General features: G+C 34.4%; 1 protein-coding gene and 2 non-coding genes across 4 annotated transcripts; 2 read left to right on the top strand and 1 right to left on the bottom strand.

Moving 5' to 3' along the window:
* The first annotated feature begins 278 nt into the window (after window positions 1-278).
* On the top strand, window positions 279-352 carry TRNAS-ACU (transfer RNA serine (anticodon ACU)). Its single transcript has one exon. It is a non-coding gene; the product is annotated as a tRNA-Ser (tRNA).
* Window positions 353-2,482: 2,130 nt separating this feature from the next.
* On the top strand, window positions 2,483-2,554 carry TRNAD-GUC (transfer RNA aspartic acid (anticodon GUC)). The gene has a single exon. It is a non-coding gene; the product is annotated as a tRNA-Asp (tRNA).
* Window positions 2,555-3,279: 725 nt separating this feature from the next.
* Window positions 3,280-21,246, bottom strand: LOC142986613 (band 7 protein AGAP004871). Of its 2 annotated transcripts, none has more exons than XM_076135150.1 (7): window positions 21,140-21,246; window positions 20,693-20,802; window positions 10,547-10,619; window positions 10,387-10,469; window positions 9,783-10,042; window positions 7,978-8,158; window positions 3,280-6,836 (listed from the first exon to the last, which is right to left on the bottom strand). In XM_076135150.1, exons 1-7 carry the CDS (start codon window positions 21,186-21,188, stop codon window positions 6,732-6,734), a joined length of 861 nt encoding a protein of 286 aa, XP_075991265.1. In that variant the 5' UTR covers window positions 21,189-21,246; the 3' UTR covers window positions 3,280-6,731. The 2 variants fall into 2 exon arrangements, with proteins under 2 accessions (XP_075991265.1, XP_075991264.1); XM_076135149.1 differs by lacking the exon at window positions 21,140-21,246 and adding an exon at window positions 20,908-20,998.
* Between the last annotated feature and the right edge of the window lie 2,203 nt (window positions 21,247-23,449).

Here is a 23,449-nt window from a genome sequence, read left to right as displayed (position 1 = left end):
GTCCCGCTCCAGAGGGGAAGCGGGGGTCTGTCGGGCTCTCCCGCCGGCTCGGCGTACTTGCTTTAAATTTAGGCATGCCGTCTAAAAACCTGACGGTGTACCTTCGACAGTCACCATAAAGAGGCCAGGACGCGGTTGATCCAATTGGATACTTTGTGGTATATAACATACACGTACCGAATTGAAAACCATTTACTTTTTATTTTAAAAACCCCACATCAACAGACACGGTCGATATTCCGAGCCAACTGAACAGTTATTTCGTCCTGTTACAGCAAGGGAACATAGCTCGGTGGTAGAGCAGCTCGGTTACTGATCGAGAAGGTCCTCGGTTCGAATCCGAGTGTTCCCAGGTCAGCGCGGTCCACTTTTGCTTTTTTTGTCGTACATTTTTATGAATGTTTCAATAAATATTGAACTCATATTGATAAAAGTAATATCATATTACAGGTATGTATTTACTAAACTTAAAAAAAAATTGTAGGAAAAGTAGGTAAAAAGGCTTATAAGCATTTTCAGAATCAAATTGTGTTATATTTACTAAGTGAAAAGATATATTATTTTTATATGTTATTCTTACAGAACAGTATCGTGCCTCGTTTATTTTATCTAGAAGGTGACGTTAAATCAAAAAATATTTGATCATTTATCAGGTGTAGTTTTGACAGTTACTTTTTAATACAATTCCATTTATCTACCGGGCAGGATTTACTCTTGTTTAATCTTGACTTTCGTTAAATAAGACATAATGCAAAATTACGCATCCTCTAAAATATACTCGTGACTAAAACAGAATTAACACGCTAGTACGGTTTCAGTTAACATCCTTTTTTCTAGGCTTCTGTCTATACTGGAGTCGACTTCTAGTCTTACAAGATGCAGCTGAATAGCAGTATTTTACATACAGCAACTGTCTATCCCATATCTACAGCTCAGCTACTTAGGTTACGTCTATGTACAACTTTTGTATATGAATATAATAAATAAATAACCATCGGTAAGACTGGTTGGTAGACTTTGAAGCTTCTGACTACTGGTAACGACTGTCAAACACAATTTATTTTTCCCTTCAAAACACGGAGGAACTTATTATGTACATATAGTATATAACAGGATACAGGAATTAACGCGACCACGCATTTTACCTTAAGATGCCTAACGTTACTGACTAGGCATTTTAAGGTAAAACACGTGTTCGCGTTAATTCCCGTATCCTATCTTTATATATACAATTCTTCGGTAAGTGTGTATGTCACTGAACTTCTCTTAAACAACTGGACCGATTTTGATGAAATTTTTTGAGTGTGTTCAAGGGGATCTGAGGTTTAGATTCACAATCTTGTCGGCTAGACAATGTTTTTTAATTAATTTTTAAATTTGAATAATAATTTTCATCAAAATGGTCCAGAATGTTTTAGCTTATTTATTATAAATCAAAGACGTGTAGACAGGACAACGTCTGTCGGGTCCGCTAGTTATAGTATATATTAAGCATGCAACGCGAGAGTTTAAAAGTTATGATGTACATAATGGTGTCTGTAGTTGGAGCTACTACAGTTAACAGTATCTAATACTTCAAGTGACCTAGCTCACTATGTTCCATGAATGTAGTAATTAAATTAGCGTACATTGTTCCAGGTCAGTTTGATCAAGACTCAACATGGCAGCCCTCAGGGAGAATCTCAATCAATCGACAAATGCATGTACATCTTGTTAATTAATTTGTGCTGTTTGCTTGTTATAATCGGTAGATAGTTAGCTGCGTATAATGTTCCTGTACATAACGGGGAATATTGAAGACTATGGTGCATTTGTTTATGCTACACTAAGTTTTCACGAATATACTTTTCGGTATAAGTCACATAGTCGTATAATTAGTCTGAATAATAATATCTTCGTAATAATTTACTAACATTCGATTTAGGTTTTCTTTACACTTTCTTTACTTATTATTATTATAAGCATCAAAGATATTTAATTTTGTTAACATTTAGGAAATATGAGATTTGTTACAAAATGTGTTTGAAAAAAGAGCCTTATTCTTACCACTTGAAATAGTTTTTGAGATAATAATATGCTCGCACCAAAAGTATAACTGGATTCGAAACTGCTAATTAGTTGTGGATAACACAATATTGCGTATAATTTTAAGAACTCTTAATAAACGAACACCCTGAATTTAAAATCGTATTTACAATCGCAGAGTGTGTAACAGATATCTGTGGCTCTTCGCAGTAAGACTCACTCCCGGTGTCTGAGGTACATTTAACGGTAGTTTATCTATTCAATAGCGTCAAAACTCATACAAAAAAATGCTATTGAATAGATAAACTACCGCTAAGTGTACTCAGAAACTGGGGGTAAATCAGTTGGAGCAACGCAACGCTTGATTATACATAGATCTCATTCAATCTGGAGATGCTGCTTACTGCGCAGTCTCCGTGCTAGAATGCAGTCTAAAATTTTGAAACAGGTTATCAAGTCTTCGGTAGTATAGTGGTCAGTATCCCCGCCTGTCACGCGGGAGACCGGGGTTCGATTCCCCGCCGGAGAGAATCTTTTTGTTTCAGATTTTGCTTTTAAATAAAGTGGTGAAGTATATTAATAACTTTTATGTATATTTTTGTTAGTAAAAGTCTAAAAAAGAGTTCTTGCTGTCGTAACTAAATTAAAAATGCTCTATGTAGACTAACTTGCATAAATTGCGAAAATAATTTGTTAAAAAAAGTATCAAAGAGTACGAGAGATGTGATTTTAACCTTTAGGAAATTAAATTTATTTCAATGATTTCCCGATTCCGATGTTTATGTATATAAATTTTTCCAATTGTTTTTGAATCTGAGAAGGGTGTTATTTCAATGATTTCCTGATTCTGATGTTTATGTATATAAATTTTTCCAATTGTTTTTGAATCTGAGAAGGGTGTGCTACTTAACTTTGATTAAAGAAGAAACAAACAGACTGAATTTACGTCGTGTAATTGGGGGATAAAAACGGGCTACGCTTACACTGAAACTCTATCAGGAATTATTTATTTCTTAACCACTGATAACTCGCGATAACTGTGATAGTGTAAATAGCGTTTTTAAAGGTGGATAGACGACACACAGGTGGAATTACTTTCAATGTACGGAAAGAGTTGTATCTCTGGTCTCTGCCTACTTCTATAGGAAGAAGAAGAAGACGTTATTTTATGTACCTATGTAATATGTATGTCTGAATGAAAAGAAATGTATTAATATTTTCCGCAATATAAATAAAACAAACAATTTTCCGAGCCTTTTTATTCCACCATGCTAAATTCTCCTCCCCGCGAACTTTCTTTGGTACCTTAATATAATACGTATGAATACATTTAATTTATAAGAATAATATAATCTATGATTAAATATGTCTTAAAATATAATATATTAAGTATATACGTGTAAAAATACATGTGACTTGAATACGACATAACAAGGTTACATACGAACGCACTTATTACATTTTTTTTTTTCACAAAAGATCTAAATTTTTGTTAGTATTTTGAACGTTTTGTGAAATTCTGATTAAACATTTAAACAAAATTTTGTAATAAATGCGTTGAAATTGAACCTTTATAATAAAACAGACCCTTTAGATGTTATGATGTTTCTCCCGCCGAATGAAATAGTATCACTGACGAATAGATAACATGAAATCCCGGACTAAGTATTGAAAAATACTCGTATGGAAACCCTCCTCCCTCCCCAGTGAGTTTTCACAGAACACATAAAGTAAAATATACTAAATGTAGTCTGAATTTGATGTTAATTTTGAAAACTCACTGACTGATCGCACTCATTCTCTGTCATGTAACGAAAATCATACGAAATCTGCTGCAGTCCTAAACCGCAATAATTACGTCTTACTTTTTGTCCAATGACAGAAAACAATTGCGACCCGATGTTGTATAAATAACCGTTTTTATATCTCCCAATACAATCCGATGTTTACAGGTCTGTTTTACAATTCCTTTCTACTAATATCAAAGGCGTATTGATTCGATATATTTGTTTCTGATCATTCTCGCTCGGTTGACCTACGCGCCGATTCCACCAAACACATGTTGATATTCAGTAATCTACAATGAGTTGGCTTCCTCACCACGAAGATTTTTTATGCGAGAAAGACCAAAGGCTTTAAGAACGTATAACAATAGCCTAATTGCTCAAGCTTATGTCATTTGTCTTAAGGTACTAGAAGCCTTTAAGTTAATCGAATTAAATACGTCTCAAATATCTCTTGTCGCTCAAAGCCGACACTATAAGTGACTTCGTTACTTTTTACTATTTCGAAATATGAACGGTTTTGCGATTAATAGAACATCTTGACATTGTACACGAAATAATAACGGCATTTAAACTTCCCGTCCTTCCCTCCACACGTTTTAACCCGTTACTGTTTCGTATATAAGGTAAAATAAGATGACTATTACCGACTCGACCTAATATGTGATCATAATTATCAATACAATTGATAATTTGATCATAAGCTTTCCTAAACAGGGCCCAGTAAGATGCCTATAAGATGTTCTCCTGCCCATCGCAAAACCGTTTTAATTTCAATGCTAACATAGAACTTGTAACGCACTGCAATATATCTTACAATCTAAATTTGAACTAGTCTCATCACAAGTTGAACACAGGGGCCCTAGGGCCGAGACGATTAATGTACTGTTATATTCACGTCACTACATCAATACTTATGTATAGCTTTAGCTCCAACAAAAGGTGGTACTTTACATTTCCCAACGGTATTTTGAGGACATTTCCAGTACTTTTCTAAGCACTTTACAAGAGATATTAACATTCTAATCCTTGAAAATCTTTCCTATTCCAATCTACCATTAGTAATTACTTATTTTTTCTGTTTCATTGATAAACAGAAAAAATGAAAAATTACTACTCTTAGACGTGATATAACGTTACAAAACAAATCGTCTGGTTCGCTGTGTTACACTCAGGGTACGAAGTAGCGCGCTTTGCAGTGCGTCTAAAGCCTTAGGACCAGCAAAGACCGGCAGACGATAGAAGAATTACAAATTAATGGAATTAAATCCAAATACAATTGAAATCAGATTTATATTTCAACTTCAAAGCTCGGAGACCGGCCTCGGACATCTCCAAATTGTGACAGAGATACTCCGAGGTCGGTCCCCCTATGAAATATATTTCTTATTTCAAATATATAAGGTTTAATTTGCGTTGATTTCAAATTCTTCTATCGTTCCGTTGCACAGTTTCTGCTGTTCCTTACAATTTTCAAAAACTATATTCTCTTGGTAATGCACGCGAAGCACCTTCAAAGCGTCATGTATTTTTCTCACCTCCTGTCTTTCACAATATATAACATTGAATAAATATTTGATATTTAACATACTCATATAATCTCTAGGTGAATAAATATATCTCTATATACTAGTAATAACAGCCTACCGACTACCTACCTACGACATACATCCTAATTCGCTACTACAAGTTGGAATATATTCTAACTTAACCTAACCTTAACCTATCTGCAATTATGTATCATTTAATATATTGCCCGCTATGGCAGTTTAAGACGCTCAAACATACTAATTCGTTAAACAGAAGCGGATATCGCCAACCCATTTTCATTATGCAAAAATGAGACAGAAATATCGATTCTACACAAAACAGTAAGGTCGAGAGTAATAAATCTGACCATGAATATAATAAGCAATACATAGTCGCACTTACACGAACTATTGATTTGTTATCAATCTAGCACCGCACAGCCGTCTTGACGAGATGTACCGGAACTAAATATATTTGTATAGGAAACGACATTATATTATAAATAACAATGTTACCACATTAAACATTAATTAACGTTAAGGTAATAACTGAGGGTTGGACCCCGACACACACGTTCTGTGTGTTCCGTTGTTCGGTGACTCATTACATAGAGACACGATAAGAGAGACATAGAACTCGCCAGTTATATCTAAAGTAACTGGTGTGAGATATACCTCTCTCTCGTTGTAACAAATCACTTCAGTACGGATTATTATGCACGACGCCACGGTTGATTGAGTTTGTGTCCAATCCTTAGCCGTCTTATATGTAAGATATTAATACATACGATGTTAAGCTAATTGTCCAACGTGATGACAGCGAAGTGCCCCAGAATACTACCCCTATCGCGAAAGAAAAATAATTTCGAAATGTGAAATTATAAGAATGCTGTAAAAGGAAGGTTTTGGATTTTATGTGACGCAATAAAACCGGATATAAACCTGATATTCGCATAACTTTTCTTATATAAAATTAGAGCCAGCAGATCGTACGGCATCAGATGTGATATCAAAGCAAAGAACATGCGGTCTTAGGAGTCTATTACATTTGGTGATTATAGTACTTAGTTTATTTCTTACATCCACTAGACATGTTGTTTTACTGTGAGTTGTAGCGAGAGATAGGGCTCACATACCACCGCCAGAACATCACGTGGCGGCCACTCACGACTTGCAGATAAGTGCTGGATAACCAACAGACTTATAAACTAACAGTTAATGAAGATTGAGCCCAATCTTACAATATCTGTTAAAATTCTTCTGCTTTGTTATTCAACTCGTCTGAAAATTGTAAGGTGGCCATGATAAATCATAATATATATTATATAATATATTGATTAACTACTAATAAATTACTTGCTAGGTTAAATGCGGTTATATTCTTAATTATATTTTACATGTTGTTGTCCTCCTTAGCCTTCATAAAATACGTAATAAGATCGATAGGTAGCGGAAACACAATGGTCGAGTTCTTTTCAGCCGAGATGGTGTTCAATGTCTGTGAACAAAAATATTTTTGTTAGTTTTATAATAAAGAGACACAAAGCAATTTTCTATAGTCGGTACTGTTGAGTATCGAGAGTTTGAAATTTAAAATGTACTGCCAAAATATTTCTTACAGAGCCCTTTAGAGGCGCTAAACATATTTTAGTGTAAAATTTCTCGATAGCTAGCCGGTTGTCGGTAATCTATAGTAGTGGACGATCGAGCTAATGAACGTCTACCGAAATACCGTAAAATACTAAAATGAAATGAAAGCGCAAGCAAATTATTACACTTTTTCGCATCCATCAGTTCAAAAAAAGTAGTTTTTTCTTTGAACTTATCTGCCTATAGCAGTAATAAACCTCTAATCATATACATTTAAAGATGCAATTAATATTTCATAACATAAAAATACTGAGAACCAACACATAAATAATATAATATAACTTATTGATTAAACTTTCCCAAAAACGATTGCGTAAGAATGTAGGTACATTTTTCTGAATTAATCAAATATTTGACACACCTAGTCTCTGCGTGTTGTATGCGTCAATGTACGAATATTCTAATGGTTTAATACAAGATTCTCTAATAAACAAGTCGGTAATGTAAAAAGCGTGTCAGCGTTGTCACCCAGTAGCACAGTCACGCGATTGGAGGTCAATGTTTGTCCAATACTTTGTATATTAACATTGAAAACAATGGTTCTGTGATATACATTAATATGAAGGACCCTTTTATATCGACTGCAATGTATTTTTCATTATTCTTTATCAGAAATTCTAAATTTTGGTAGGTTAAGTAAGTATTTTGATAAATTTCTCTAAGAACCTTTTTTCATAGCTTTAAATGAAGTTTATAAGTCCAGAATACAAAATATTATACCTCAAATTATTGAGACCATCATTCGATGATGACTACAGTCTATATAGCTGACGTCATCACCCACGACTTAATTCAACATAATAGCCATAGTAGTTCTATAAGTATTTTGTTAAATTCCTCTATGAAAAATGGAAGTAAAGTTTAAAAATCAAGAATATAAAATGTCATATCTCAAATCATTGTGACCATCATTCGATTATTAAGCGACTACGGACAACCTTGATGACGTCATCGCCCAGAAGCTCGATACAATATATTTTCATGCACACCTGCAAATAACGCAACTGAAGGGCTGCAGGGCTGTCGCCGATAACTTCAGAGGCCTCTCGCAGTGCTCGTGAGGCTTTCTGCTCTCCCTCAGCCGCGATGACCTTGGCTCGGGCCTCTCTCGCCGCTTCTGCTTCAGCTGCCATAGCTCGCTGAAGTTGCACAGGAAGGCGCACATCCTTGCTGTTAAACATCAAATATAACTTTAAAAAGTCCTAACTAACTTGCTCTTACTTGGTAGTTAGTACCTTATTGAATTGTGTTATGTATAATCGGAAAAGGTTCTAACTGACTAGCGTTTGTTTTGTAGTTACAACCTTTTTAAAATTAGTATAGTATGACTGTTCTTGGATCGATACAATAGTTGTTTGTTTAGTATGTTTATTTAAACTGAACACTGCTATAAAATGCTAAGACAACAGTAGTATTATAGAGGATATTTTCTTTTGTGTTTATTGATTTTGAATTTTCATTGCTTGACTGCTGTTCAGTTAAATACCCGTTCACTTGTCCGGTTAAATGTTTGATCTGATCGTAATGTATTTATTTTCCGGTAGTTTAAACTTCTGGCAAATATGTACGGAGGCATGATCAATAAAGGTTGAATCGGCATTGTATAAAATGGTACAAAATCAAAGGAAACATATTCCCTTTGACGTCAAACTACGTTTGTTACTAAGTGGCTACAATTTAACTTGCTATTACTTCCGTTAAGCATTTCTGATGGAAAAAACATTTTGAACACAGCCTTTCCTTCCCACGGTAATATTATCACATGTCAGAATATCCAAGTTCTTTATTTTATTCTGTTTTATAGTTTCCCATCGTTAGAATCGATATGGAATGAGGACATTTTAATTGAACGGCCGTGAAAGTGTGATTAGTATTCCACGTTTCTTTTTTGTAGGAGTTGAAGTAATTTTATTGTTTTGTAGTAAAATACTGGGAAAACTTACTTAAGTAATTGACCGAAAACAAAAGTTTCAAAATTGCTGTTTTCCAAATAAGTTTTTAAATGTAGGAACCTTTTCAAACAAGTACCTGTAAGCTATTATACTCGTATAAGTATTAAATATATTCCAACATAAGTATAATTTGTAATAATGGGACTTATTTGAATTACCACAACTGGCCAACTTTGAAGACAAAGACTGCGTAGCACCGTAGACATTCGTAGGTCGCTACGTGCTACGATGTTGCTACGAGATTTAAAATGTTAACTATGCTCATTGGAAAATGAGCTATGGCTCATTGATATAATAGCATTTGAAACTATTTTAATCCGTTTGTGAAACTAATAAACAATCTTTAGTATTTTTTTTTGTTTTTCTGATTTAAGTTTATTATTTCTACGATACTCTATCATACCGTTACAATATTGCATACACCCGCCTAGTTACAAACATTTTCGAACCATAGAACCGCAATTCCTAACACATTGTTATAGCTAGTCAGTTATCGATTTTTGATTATTGTGTGCGGGAGTTTGTTTGAAATCCATTTAAAACTTAGAGTTAGGTAGGAAGTGACAATTATAGAATTTTAGATTTTACATGAAAGCCGTTTTATTGTGAAGGTTGTTGTTCGTAAAATATTTCCACGTGTGTTACTGCAACCTTATTTTATAAGCGCACCAATAACTCCTCCACTACGTCATCGCTCCTTGGATGGGGACTTCAAAATCAATCCTTAGTATACTTACGATTTGTTGACTATTATGTATAAATTTCTGCCACCCGGAACAAAAGACGATCAGGAACTCGGCAATCTCAAATAGAAAACAGTAAAAATACTTGACTGTACTCACATCTCAACTCGTTCTACTTTGATGCCCCAAGCCTCAGTGGCTTCATCAAGGGAGAGCTGCATGTTTCCTGATATGGTCTCCCGCTCGCTCAAGATCTCATGCAGCGGGCGAGTACCCATGGTGTTCCTCAAGGTGGTCTGAGCGAGGAGCCTCGTGGAGTGATGGGCGTTCTCGACATTAGCGATAGAGATTGTAGCGTTGTGCACTCGATAGTAGACCACAGCATCTACGGAGACTGTTACTGAGTCCTTGGTGAGGACCTGCAAGGAGGGTCCTTGTCAATATTGAAGATTGACGAATGAAATTTCTTGTATATTATTCTTGGAAAGTGTACATTGAAAGTGTTTGAATAAGATGAAACTAATTGTCTCAAAAACCCAATGGATTTTTTCTGCTTTATATCCCGAGACTGGGTCAGACTTCCCTTTTATTCTGTTGAATATACCCCTTTTTTCGATATTCCATATTTAGGTTTGCGAAAAGATGGCCAAATTATTAGGCCACCTGCAGTGATTGGATTGAACCAAAGAGAAACAACGCTGATGAGCTAGATGGATTGTTGAATGATTATCATAAATGACTGATACTGAAACGATAATCTTACCTCCTGTGGCGGTACGTCGTATGTACGTGTTCGCAGATCTACGCGCGCGTACGTATCGATGCACGGAAGAATGAAGAAAATGCCTGCAGAAGAAAACAGCTGTTGAAGTTTATCAGCTTCTTTTTACTAATGTGTTATGTTTTAGAAACTGAATCCTTACCAGGGCCTTTGGCGCCTCCTGAGAGAAGACGTCCTAAGCGAAAGATAACGGCTCGTTCATATTCCTGGACTACCTGCACAAAACAAAACGTCATATTAATTTAACATAGCTTGAACTAAACTCAACGCACAGCAAAGGAATTCCACGTATTTTAATTATAAAACTTTTCTGTGCTATTAAAGTGTATCTCGTCATTTAGTATTTAATATTTGAATACAAGTTTTGTGTCGGATTCATTTGAAAGCGATGAATGGCCGGCACTTACATTGTATTCGGGCAGGTCGCGGAAGTACACTCATGCAACGTAATAAATGTAAAGAGAATTCATACAGATTTCGTTATTAAAATATCTTTTTGAAAACTGAAATGAAAAGAGCCGTTTCAACAAGTTTCTCGGAACATTAATACGAACTCCAGTAACGAGTATCGCAAATGATGAACGAAATAAATTCGTTATTCTATATACTGAGAAAAATATATAATTTGGTTAAATGAATAAGGGGAACATTATACTTATGAAAATTCTGATTAAATCTGGATTCTTACGAATTTCAATTTGGTTGAAAATTTTACTATAATCCGTTTCAAAAGCATTTTGATAATCCAATGGTATTAAAGTGCCGTAATATTTTTATCTTCAGACCAAAGGCTTTAAAGGGAATTAAGTTCGTAGGAAACACATCACTATTTCCTCAATCGATTCCAGAATCAGTCGTAATTTGATTTCGATGTTTGTAATATTAGTTGAGGTTGAAAGTTTGAACTAAGTTTGCGGATTGGAATTCTAGAACTATTGCGCCAGCGGTAATACAGTCGCGTATTGTACATTTTTGGTTCGCTAAGCCGTCTTATTAATAGAAAATCATCCAATAGAAATTGAAATAAGGCATAGCAGGAGGCGATGATTTAAAAGATTTTCGTATTTTACCGAAGAAAAATGAATTACCGTAATTTACAACTTAGATAAGCTTACTTATTTAGGACCGGATTTTCTTGATGATATCATATTGTTTAAATGTGGTTGAAGTCTTTTTGAAAAAGCCGTATAGAATATCTGATAAAATGCTAAAATTATTTATTGCAAGATAAAAAGCAGCATTTTTTCAGTACTATGTTTGTCCTGTCTTTTTCATTCGGCAAATGGATATTACTAGTTGATAAGCTTGTAACGGCAGAGACTACATTTCATAGACTATACTGAGGGTATCGCGGCGTCTTGGGAGACGATCTAGATTCTTTACCCGTATGTTGATACAAAATACACGAGGAATTATGGAAATATTTTTGTTTCTTGAAAAGACGAGTGCTTTCTTAGATATCCAGTAGTTTGCAATATAAAACTTATCAAAAGATATTTTTTAGTTCAAATTATTCTCCGTATCGTTAAAACTCCCGTTATCTTTTTTATTAAGAGCAGATATCCAAAAGTCTGGTTTCCGAATTAAAATGACTTGTGAGATTTGGAAAATTGTGTTTGAAGCTAAAGCGCGACAATTTAAATATTTCCGGAGATTAACTCATTAGAGAGCGAACCAATCTTTGTTTGTTATTCTAAGGAAATATTTTTTCTCGGGAGTTTTAATATCGTTAAACAGCTTAGAGATATATTTTGCGTAGATATCTAACTTACTTTCAGACTGGTTAAGGAAATGACGTACTTTTTTAATTAAGTATGGACCAAAAACTCTACAAAAGATGGACTGGCAAAAATCTGCGACGACAAAAAACCGTTGGCCCGAATTTCATTTAAACTCGGTTCGTTCCGAGCCATCGGAAACAAAGTGAAAGGACGACTAGTTGAAATCATTTCGTCTCGCTGGACATTGGTTGTAAATGACGCTCGCTCAAAGGAGTTACATTCGTGAGGGAAACCACTATCGGTAAAACACTAGTAAAAAGTACAACCAGATTTGTAACTCTTTTTTTGAAACCAGATTTAAACTCGCTTCTCGCACAGCTTTACATGACAAAAATACTGAACCAGGTTCATAAGTGATTCAAGCGTGAAGATATCGCACAGTCGAAACATAAAATAATGTTCAAAAATATAAATGAGGACAAAATATTGAAAATGAAAAGTAGAAGGTTCAGAGGTATTAAAAGAATCATTGAAAATAAAAAATAATAGGAAAAAATGTAGGAAAATATAATAAAAACAGTAATTGTATAACGTGATACGTACAACATCGTTACCGGACCCAGCTGAGACGTTCGGCAGCCGTCAGCAACGAGCGGGTGGCGGCGCCGGCGACTGCGATCATCTCCACTCACGCGAATTTACGAAAGACGCATACTCGCGATTGGCCTTGAGTCTCACCGAGACTCAAGAATTTATTATTAAAAGTAAATAAAATTAATTGGTCGGAACCAATTAATTTTATTTACTTTTAATAACGTTTTATTTTGTCTGCGGGGAGGAACTAAAGGGTGAAAATCTGAAGGGAAGTTTGGTCTACGCCTGGATGTGAAACTAAAAACTTAGTTTGAAGTGGTTTCAGATAACACTTGGAGAAAATCTAAGACAAGATTTAGTATAGCGGAGGATCTTAGGAGAGAGCTTCTGTAGTCGGTGGGAGCGCAGACGGTTGTGATCTTCTGAGAGCTGCAGCTAGGCCGCATCGGGTCGCCTCCCCGCGCCCCTGCAGCGGAGAGGTCCAGCCCCGCCTACCAGATGCACCGTCCCACGTATACTATGAAGTAATATAGTGAGCAATCTACGCCCCCTTCATTATTAGAAGGTTACAGGAACTACATCTCCCGCCACCCCACGCCTACGTCACAAATAGCCTAGTTTGGAACAAATTTAACTTATCTGTCATAGGTCACACTCAACAAAAGTGTTCTAAAATTATCTATCTATACGTATTTGGAGAATATTTTTTGGGAATTATCGATCATCTACGCACTTTATCATCAACGCGAGCGCGACATGAAACTTTTGATCAAGTTAACTTTAGATTTTGGCAAAGGATTTCGAAAAGCTTGAAATTTGCCGAGAAGAGGTTGTGTCACAAGAAGACTTTATTTCAGAACACGGTGTATTACGACGTCGGTATTCATTATTATTCATTCAGTTAGTTCAATGAATTGCTTAAGTTAAAGGTCGTCGGTTACACAACTTGTTGATTTAACGTTATTCTGAAAAATTATTACAAGTAAATAATTTCTGTGATTTGCCGACATGTTTATTGTAAGCATTCACGTGGAGTACTTTGACCTACATATTGATCAGTCACTGAGTATAAATATAAATCTAAACATACGTCACAAAAATGTCCACAAATTATGTACGACTTCAATTATAATATTAATATTAAAAACTTGTTACTGAAATAGACACATTCACTTTTACACTTCCACATTTGTGTCAAATCACGATCACGTTATCATTTGAAATATTAACTAATAGACACTTTGTTCGCACGTTTCAATAAAAAAACTAAATAGTTGAGCAAACTGACTATTACAATAAGGTTTAAGCAGCCTTATCGCATGAAAACAACCTCTAATAGCTAACTATATGATGGAGAAATATGATAGAAATGAAAGACGTCAACTACGCAACTCAGACACTTTAAAATGAAGTGACCGTCTCTATTCCAAGCGATAAGATAGACTATCAATATAATTATTAAATTGCGAAATCATATTTTACTTATTATTAAATGCGAAAGTATGTGAGAATGTTGGTATGTTTGATATTTATTTACGCAAAAACATCAAATTTTGATGTAAATGAATATAGTTTTTAACCCGGTTTAATATAAAGGATATTTTTTACCCCTGGAAACCTTTTCATGCAGATGAAGTCGCGAGAAAAAGCTAATGATATGTACAAGGTGGAGAGGAATGACGGGCCGCGAAGTGAATCTTCTTAAAAATTAAAGACATCGTATTTCACAGAAAGAGTCCCTTCTTACGATTGGTACAATACGTACTACGTTCGATTCCTAACTCAATATGTGTATTACGTAAGTCAGTTGACAACTAGTGTACATCAAATTGGCGGTCAGTAATCAGTACATCACTGCTTTTTTTAACGTACGTGTTAATCACTATAATCTAAGGGAGAAAACAAGGCATCTATCTAATAATCTAGCTTTCAAATAGTTGTCAACTGAGATGCATAATAGTCCCTAGGGGAGCATTTATTTAAAAGCATTATTTTTACTTTAAAAAATAAAAGCATTCTTCCAGTAAATTGAGATTTGTTCTCACTCAAAGTAGTTTCACTCAACCTTTTTCCACTCTGTATATTTTATAGATTACTTCCTGCAAAACAAAGGAAGTTTGCTTCTACAATATTGCTGTAGTTGAAGGCTCACGTTAATATTCCGTCTAATATCCCGTCATGTCTGCTCTACAGAGCTCTACTACACCATGATACGTGTTGAACGAGTATTACAGCTCGCACTCAACAAGTTATGAAGTCGCTCGTTTATTAACTTCATAACTCTGACTGGCTTGAAGCCTTTTCAGTGATTTGATTTAATATATTTTGCTTGAGATTAGATTCGCGTAAAGCAAAACTATTTTATTTGTTAATCCAGGTTATGAATTGTGTGCATATTTTTCAGTAAGACCCTTTAGTAGATTTTTCGAGAAAGTAACTCAAAGACAAATTTTCCGTTTATAATTTATTGGATATTTTATTTATTGTTCAATAATATGAGATAATACCATGTGGTATTGAAATGCTGGTTGCACTAAAATATATAATCCTACGGGTATTATGATGTATGTTTATGAAGCCATAACAATAAACATGAATTATGGAAACAGAATTCAACAGTAACCTTTTTCATTTTATTAACTTATACACTATTTTTATACTTGTTTTACTACGGTGAGGATATATATCTCTTCGCACAGAGAACGTTAGGCCAATTCTGCTACAGTTCTTTCAAAAACTGTTACGAAAGGAATATAAAACTATTACTATCATGATACTTTAATACTCAAATCATGCAAGTTTGTATCGGCCAACGACATGGCGCGTTAAATTACTAAACACACTATTAGTTTTAAAAATTCTTAAAAAAGAGATAAAAATATGCATCAATAAATTAACTAAACGAATTCTACTTAAGCTAATTAAATATGCATTTGAGGTAGTCTGGAGAAATAAAATTAAACGGCACATTTTTTCAAAAGTTTAACGGCGACGGCAGACAGTCTGTCTGTGAAAAAATCAAGCTAAAAAGCTTAGAAAGTCGTCTCTCACTTGCTATTATCAAATTGGGAACGCAACTCAGCCTCATCGGAAAATTCGGGAAAATTGTTGCTTTATTTAATAGAACAGGGAATTTAATGTCTGGAATAAAAATATTATACGATATTTTTGTAGGACTAAACATTTACAGCCTATTGTTATTTAAAAAAAATGTACGCCTAGATGTTAACTAATTAATTCATTCTAACTATAATTTAAATACAAAAAAATATTAAAGTAAAACTTCTTATATCTTGAAGTGATTGTACCAAGTCGTCCTTTTTATCTCTACCTTCCCCTATGGGAAAATAGGTCGATATTCTGTTTGTGTGTATGTATCTCAGAATTGTTGTCCTCGGGTAACATGCCCAGAAGACTGGCAGCATTGCCACGTTGAACAGCAGTAGAAATAATTCGTTAGATTTTGTGAAATATTAAATTTCTTCCGATTATCTACAATGTGAGCTTATGAATTGATATAATGCTAATTTTCGTGATCTATACCTATCGTGTTTTATTGTTAAAATTATTGACAGCGAACGACTTTTTTTTAGCTTATTAAATAATAACTATTCCTAAGCCTATTATAATAGTATACGAAACCCAAAAAAGAGTCCAGACCTGTTGATATCAATGCAATAGACGATACCAGAAACCACAAGAGAATTTGCATATGTCCCTAAAAAAACTGGTCGTCGAAAATATAGGGAACAACAGTTTTCTTTGGCCAATGCATATATCTTCCACACATGATGATATGAACGTAGCTTTATAATAAGTTAGTATAGTATTATTATGTCGAACTGACGTGGCACTATCACCTATTATTACCCATCGTCAGCGGCAACTTCAATGTCGGGCCTCTTTGTTCTCTGTTAATTGTACGTAAGGCACAATTAAACCAGAGGTAATGGTCGAGGGCCCTATAATTTTGCGTTTGAACTTTACCACGTGGGAAACAAAACACCGGACTCTACTGAATATTTTAAAAGGAAGGGTTAAGTTTCAATTCCTTGTTGTTTTTGGAATATGATGAGTCATTGCCGTTTACGTCTTGAACAAATATTGTCTTAAGATATTTTTAACTGACTTTAAAGGGTTCGACCTTAAACTCGACCGATGTCCTTTAAAGGTAATGTGATACTATGTTTGTAGAAAGATTAACAAATTAATACCGAGATTTATTTTTACCGAGAACAGACATCGTGTATATAAATGCCTAAAGCCAGCCCAAAACCTAAAGAATATGTGTAATAAAATAAACTATATTCTTTAGGTAAGTACAAGTATCGGATAAAGGAAACTTATATTTCATTATACGTCCGACAATGCACGCTACACTTAACATTGAGTATTACCACAATAAGGAGGCGCCCATAACCAATTGCGCTCACCGGTCTGTTAAGCAACCCGTCGCGCGGTTATTCCATAGATGGGTGACCGCATAGTGGTAATTGAGCTGGGCGTCTCCATGCTTCGGAGGGCACGTAAAACGTCGGTCCCGGCTGTTGTCTCCTAAGATAAGAGTTGTTAAACCATGTCAAAGGCCTCTCGGGCGGCTTGAACAACTTGCCACTAACCATACAACAAACCACAATAAAAATAAACGTTAACTTTAACAAAATAAGTCCTAAGTCATTGTATTGTAAAGATTTCAATAACTTTAAGTGCGAGTAATATGTTTTATGGAACCAAATAACATTTAAGAACACGTTGTCAAATAAAGAAATAAAACATTTCGAAAATGATAAAAGATATTGTATTATTCCTAAGTTAACTGTTATTCAAGTCACCGCGACTGTTTACTTACAGTGATTCAATTTGAAATTGCTTTTATTGTGCTCAAGGCTTATTGGCGCCTTCGTGTTGAGGTCTCTCGGAATAATAGAGTATTCGTTGATTAAAATGTTCTGTAATCTTAATTGTTATAAAAAAACCGTCTTCGAATATATTAAACTGTTTAAAAAATCTTCTCGCATCAAAATAAATTCCATAAATGTTGATACTGAATACTTTAGTGAAGGTATGAAAATTTAGCTGTCGACAGACTTAACAAATTTTTCCTCCAATTTTTCGCTTCAGTAAAAATAATTATTTTACCTCTTGGTAATAAAATACTTAAAAAGAAAAATACGAAAACACAGCTCAAGTATATTAACGATAACACCATTTAATCTTGAGTTATAATAATTTCTTAGAATAGGGGTCTGATAGAAAGAAAAAATGACTTGAATCATTGCGTTATATTCGTTTTAAGTCTTCCCTGGATACCGGAAGATATAATTTTGACCTAACAGCACCAGAAAAGCTTTAAACAATGGCATTAATAGCCCGAAAGAACAGACGTAAAATTTAAAATATTGTATGAACGTCTGACACCCGATACTCATCACATCATCGGAACAGATCACGACAGGCTGACCAGTCACATGTTATACAGATAGCCCTTAATATACAAAAACAGGTCATTCGAAAAACTCAACAGATTTTATTATCGACTCATAATACTTTTACCGTCGGAACAGCGAATCATTTAGGCCTATTCGATAAAATTGTATTTATTTCGTATTTAAATTCAGTCGCCGATATTGTAGAGTTTGTAACTGCGATGACCACTGTCTGAACTAAACACAGAATCCTATAGTCAACTAATGGGAACTCATGGTGTCCAGATTTTGAAACGAATATTTGAAATGTGGGCTAAAATCGGCAACACTGGTTAGTTTCAGTTAGTTGGCATTCACTAAACTAAGTATGCGGCCATTGGCGCGAACAGTCTATTGATGGGCGACCGCTTAGTAAGAAATTACGTTAGGTGTGAGCATTCAAGGACAAGAGAAAAATGGTAGCTGCTGGGAATCAAGAATTGCTTGATCTTACACTATATAACTGTGTTAAAGTAATACTCGTTAAGCCTAATGTTTACATCTTAAACAATTTATCCACCAATACCAATAAAATATCCATTGACTTTTAAAAAATGACTCGTGGAGAATACGTGACCTCGGTTGACCTTTATATACCAAGAAGCAAACACACAACCGATACTTAGAAACGTTATTTGATGATTTACGACATGTCGTCCTGGTCAGCTAATGTAATTCACGGTAGAACATTGACATACATTCACTAGATACGTATTATTACTATGGGCGTACGAAGGTGACATGTTTCGATCGGTGCTGTATCGGAAAATCGGTGTAAGGGCTGTTTTGTGAACCTCAATTAACCTGGTGGTCGGACTATTTAATAGTGGTTATTTTCACGTTAGAAATATCTATGAACCATTGTGGTAATGTTTATCTTACTTTTAATCACGGAAATACCAACATTAATTTTCCGTAACAAAACAAAACCTTTACGAGTGAAATAAAAAATGATTTCCCAGCACTCATTTAATTTTAGAGTTTAATTTTAAGTCCATAAGTCCAGTGGTCTACAGATCGGTAGTAATCACTATCTTTTCTTTCCCTAGTACGGTCTTGTTAGTTTAGTATCTAAGTTTTTCGAGCTGCCCAATGACCTTTGATATGGATTAACGATTACCTCTTAAAAATAAGCCAAGTATCTCAAAACACAGAAATTATCAGCTAAAATCTCATATTATGTTTTACTAAAATCATAAGGACACCCGCAGTTGGAAAGTGAGTATACTTTTATATACAAAGAGGAAGAAAATGTTTTTTATTATACTGTTCCTATAGATGTCGGTTGTGGTAAATTTATTCAAGTGTCGCAAAGACATAGGGCTAGTTTGAAGGCCATGTTCAGCTGTAAGCATTGTCTTCATCTAGTTACTTCATTAAGTTTACAGTTGTTGTGTAAAGTTACTAAGTTACATCACAGAAAAGACAACATAGTTGTGTGTGACAAGCCATCAAATAAGTAAAGATTTAAAATAAATATATGAAACTAAGATTAAACGTTGTTTTCTTTTGTTTATAAAGCCATCGTAAAATAAAATGCCACCAAAAGTTTCTCACAACACTTGTCTTAATTTCTTATGGATAGAATACTTTCAGTAAATAATATCGGGTAGAAGATAATAAGGAAATCTTTTTACAAAATGTTATAGTTAGCTTTGTTCCCATTTCTGGTTGAGCTTTAAGAGTCTATAGTTATAATCTGTATGTAGAAAATAAAAGAGAATAAGAATGCTGTATTTTTTTTCTTCTATCAGTAGATTATCGAAAAATATTGGACACGTTTTAGTTATACAAAAAATATGACGAAACATGTTGAAAAGTAATGTGACGTCACAGGTCGGTATATTTAATGACACCGTATAACATTATATTATTAGTTCCCACTCCCTTGCTTTAATGCTTTGTAATTAAGTAAGCTTTTATTTATTTGGAAAAACGAAAAAAGGTGTACAATATTCCTCTATTATGTGTCTGAATTACTTTTCCTTTGACATTCTGTAAACTGTTTTATCAAATATGTGTTTTCTTATTTCCAATTACGACAAGTGTGGTGTAAAATAAAACAAAAAGATGTATGAAGTCTGTATTTAGTAATAAAGTAATTCTTTGTAGGTATGTCCCGATGTGTGTGTCTCAGTTTTACATATAAAAAGGCATAATTATGTTATATGTAATGTACGCAATTTCGCTGTGCGGGAGGCGTAACTAATACAAGATTGCATTTTAACAGAATAAGTAAAATGCAATTCGTTTAATAAAATGTTTCATGAATACTCGTGGTGAACGGATCCTCATAAAATTGCCTATAATTTGAAAAAAGTTCATCGTTTGCATGTTTCGTAATTAGAAAATAAATGATAATTGTAGCATCGGACCTGTTCAAATAAAACAACACGCAATCATTCGCAACAAACATAAACGGACGCAAGCACATCAACATAACATAGAAACAAAACATATAGTATAAATGTGTATATTGTAGGTACAGGTTTTGTATGAGACACTTACCTTGAAACAAACGAACAGTGAGAACGGCATGGTCACCACGACGAGGATCCAGGATAGCGCCACGAGAATCTTTCCGCATGTTTTGGACTCCGCGTCACCATCGTCGTTCGCTGAAATACAAAACAACATTTACAATACAGAAACAAATACACTTATAACAAAAAGTCGTAAAAAATCTCGTTTATATTCAAGCCGAAAGTAAACCCGAAACTCACAGGCCGTTATAGTGGGATAAAGCTGCTGTCGACTCGACATCTCAAAAATCATAGTAGTACATAAAGGTATTTTGTATTTGATTACGGCATGCGTCGCGGTCGGCCGTCGGATATTTACTAACGCCTGACGGTACCTACGGGTCATGAAGTATGCATGTGGGAACCAAAACGTGGCAACTACTACACGTTTCATAATAACATACAGAAAATTATAAATTAAATGTTTAATTACCCGACGACTCCGTAACCACCATTGTTGTAGAATCAGAATATCGCGCCATGTCTAATAATTTTGTCACGTCTACGTCTGCTCGAATCGAATGTCGTGTCTCTACTGATTGCTGAAGAAGGTGCTTTCAGTAATACACTGCTGGCCACTTTCCCTCATATATGTTATTACAGGTTTTGCGCAGCACTTTCGAAGGTAAAACATGACGTCGTGCACACACGTTTGCATGCGATTTAGACTGTTTGTTTAACTTCAGGTAAACATCAAGTATAGATTTTTTAATTACTTGCATTCTACTGTGTGTGCTTTTATTGTAACGTGTATTCCTAGTGGAGGGAAAGAAACGATATGTAAATATAGGTGTGTCCACAGTTTGACGTGTGATTCATAGCTAGTTAGTTATTTTTAACTCGAATAGCGCAACGATGAGTTAAAGTCGGTAACCAAACTTCTTGAAGAAAATAAATTTGTGACTTATTTGAAAAGGAAGGTTATTACAGCCCGCGAAACAGAAGAGTTTTGTTTGAAAATAAGTAAGTTTGAAGTTCAAACAAACTGACGCCTTTACTTTACTTATTAAAGTAGCTTAGCGAACAAAGTCTCACTTCGTACTACTTGTCCAACTATTTTACAGAGTATATTTTGAATAATGTAGCCGCTTTGTACAGTACTGCTTTTATATACTAACCTTATCACTTTAATTAATTGTAATCGTGGACATAGAAAGTCTTTATTTGTAATTCATAACCCGTTTAGTGAATTAAATATATTACTACTACGATAATTACAAAATATTAGATCTAGTACGAAGCAATGGAATGAAAAGTAAAGGCACAATTTAAAACTGACAGACAATTATGTTTTCAGTCGTGGGACGTCCATGTTGAATAAAATAACGCTTGTAATATAGTTGTATTTTCATAAAACTAAGGTGACGTTTATTAAGTGCTTGTACAAAACTCCTGAATTTGTGTGATCAAATAATGCGCTATAGTATTTCGCTCTAAGTTACGAACGTGTTTGTCACTGTTTGTTCAATTGAAGTCACGGTAAGCAAGAGTACAATTTTTATTTCGATATAATATTAACATTAAAACCAGATTTTATCATTTTCACAATTGATGAAAAGTTATGGAATCTAAATAAGTTAAAAAGAAAATCTAATTACTGCTAAACAAAAAGATTTTCATTAGTGGTTTACATACGCGTTTACTTTAAGACTATTCATATTTATTTTACAATCAAGTAAATAAGAATGGGATAAAGATATGGCAGTTCTTAACCAATAACCTCTTGTTCTTTTAACAATACACCTGTCTTAGTACGTATATCAATCGTCTGGTTGCTATAGTACAAGCTTTACTGCGTTCGGAATCAGATGATGTGAGCCCTTCAAAAAATATTTCGTCCTTTATTTTTTTTTCGTATTTTGTTATTTATCCTCTTTTTACCTTTATCCTTATACATATTTTAAATCACATATCCGATGTTTCTTCAATACATGGCCACAGAAGGCACACTGTCTTTTAACTAACCATTGACTTAACGGTCGTCACAGTAACCTGTTATTACCTTTCAATAACGAATAATGTGGACCCCGATATAGAAATTATTCATACAAAACCTCTTTAACTATTCAAGGGCAAAGTAAGGTGCACGTAGATGTTTGGCAAGAGAAAGCACGGTACCAAAAAGTAAGTCTTTTGATGGGTGACCGATGTTGTGTTGAACAGTAAATGCAGTGAAAAATAATACATTTGGTATTAGAAGAGTTTTCCCATTTCCCTCCACCACAGTATTTTTTTTTTTAATTATGTGGTAAGCCAAAAGACATACATTGGAAAAGTTATACAATTATGTGGCCCTATGGAACTTGCAGCTTTATTTAAATTGAAAGAAAATCTATGTGTGTATGTATCATAATATGTATGGTATTATGTTTAAAATTTAATATTTTCTTGTATTTGAACCAGGCTCTAGTGGATTTTTATTCGAAATGCTCTAATACGAGCTGTATGGCTCTGCTGGGTTGAGGTTTTGAATTTAGGTTCAACAATTGAATGAGTAAGTTAACCGTAATTAGTTCATACCTGTGGTTTTGCTTTATTTGTAGGTACATACATATAATCGCGATGTGATGTCCTGTAAATATATCAGATGCGTTGTACTTGTAATCATCGGTGCTGTATGACAAAATGTATGGATGTGAATGCAGCAGGGGAAGTTTGTATAGATCGTAGCACGTAGCGTTTTTTGGATGCTGCTTACCCTTTAAGGATAAGGTTTTTTTTCTTTATATTATGTTATATATGT

This window comes from Anticarsia gemmatalis, chromosome Z (genome assembly GCF_050436995.1).
Source record: "Anticarsia gemmatalis isolate Benzon Research Colony breed Stoneville strain chromosome Z, ilAntGemm2 primary, whole genome shotgun sequence".
NCBI classification, from domain to species: domain Eukaryota; kingdom Metazoa; phylum Arthropoda; class Insecta; order Lepidoptera; family Erebidae; genus Anticarsia; species Anticarsia gemmatalis.
This window is presented reverse-complemented; position numbering and strand designations above follow the sequence as displayed.

Bases quoted from the DNA above. Each gene is read 5' to 3' on its own strand.
- LOC142986613 (XM_076135149.1), bottom strand. From the start codon at position 20,959: ATGATTTTTGAGATGTCGAGTCGACAGCAGCTTTATCCCACTATAACG. The intron at 10,620-20,692 runs GTAAGTGTCTCA...TGTTTTGTGCAG, and splicing joins CACTGTTCGTTTGTTTCAAG to GTAGTCCAGGAATATGAACG. The intron at 10,043-10,386 runs GTAAGATTATCG...CCCTCCTTGCAG, and splicing joins ACGACGTACCGCCACAGGAG to GTCCTCACCAAGGACTCAGT.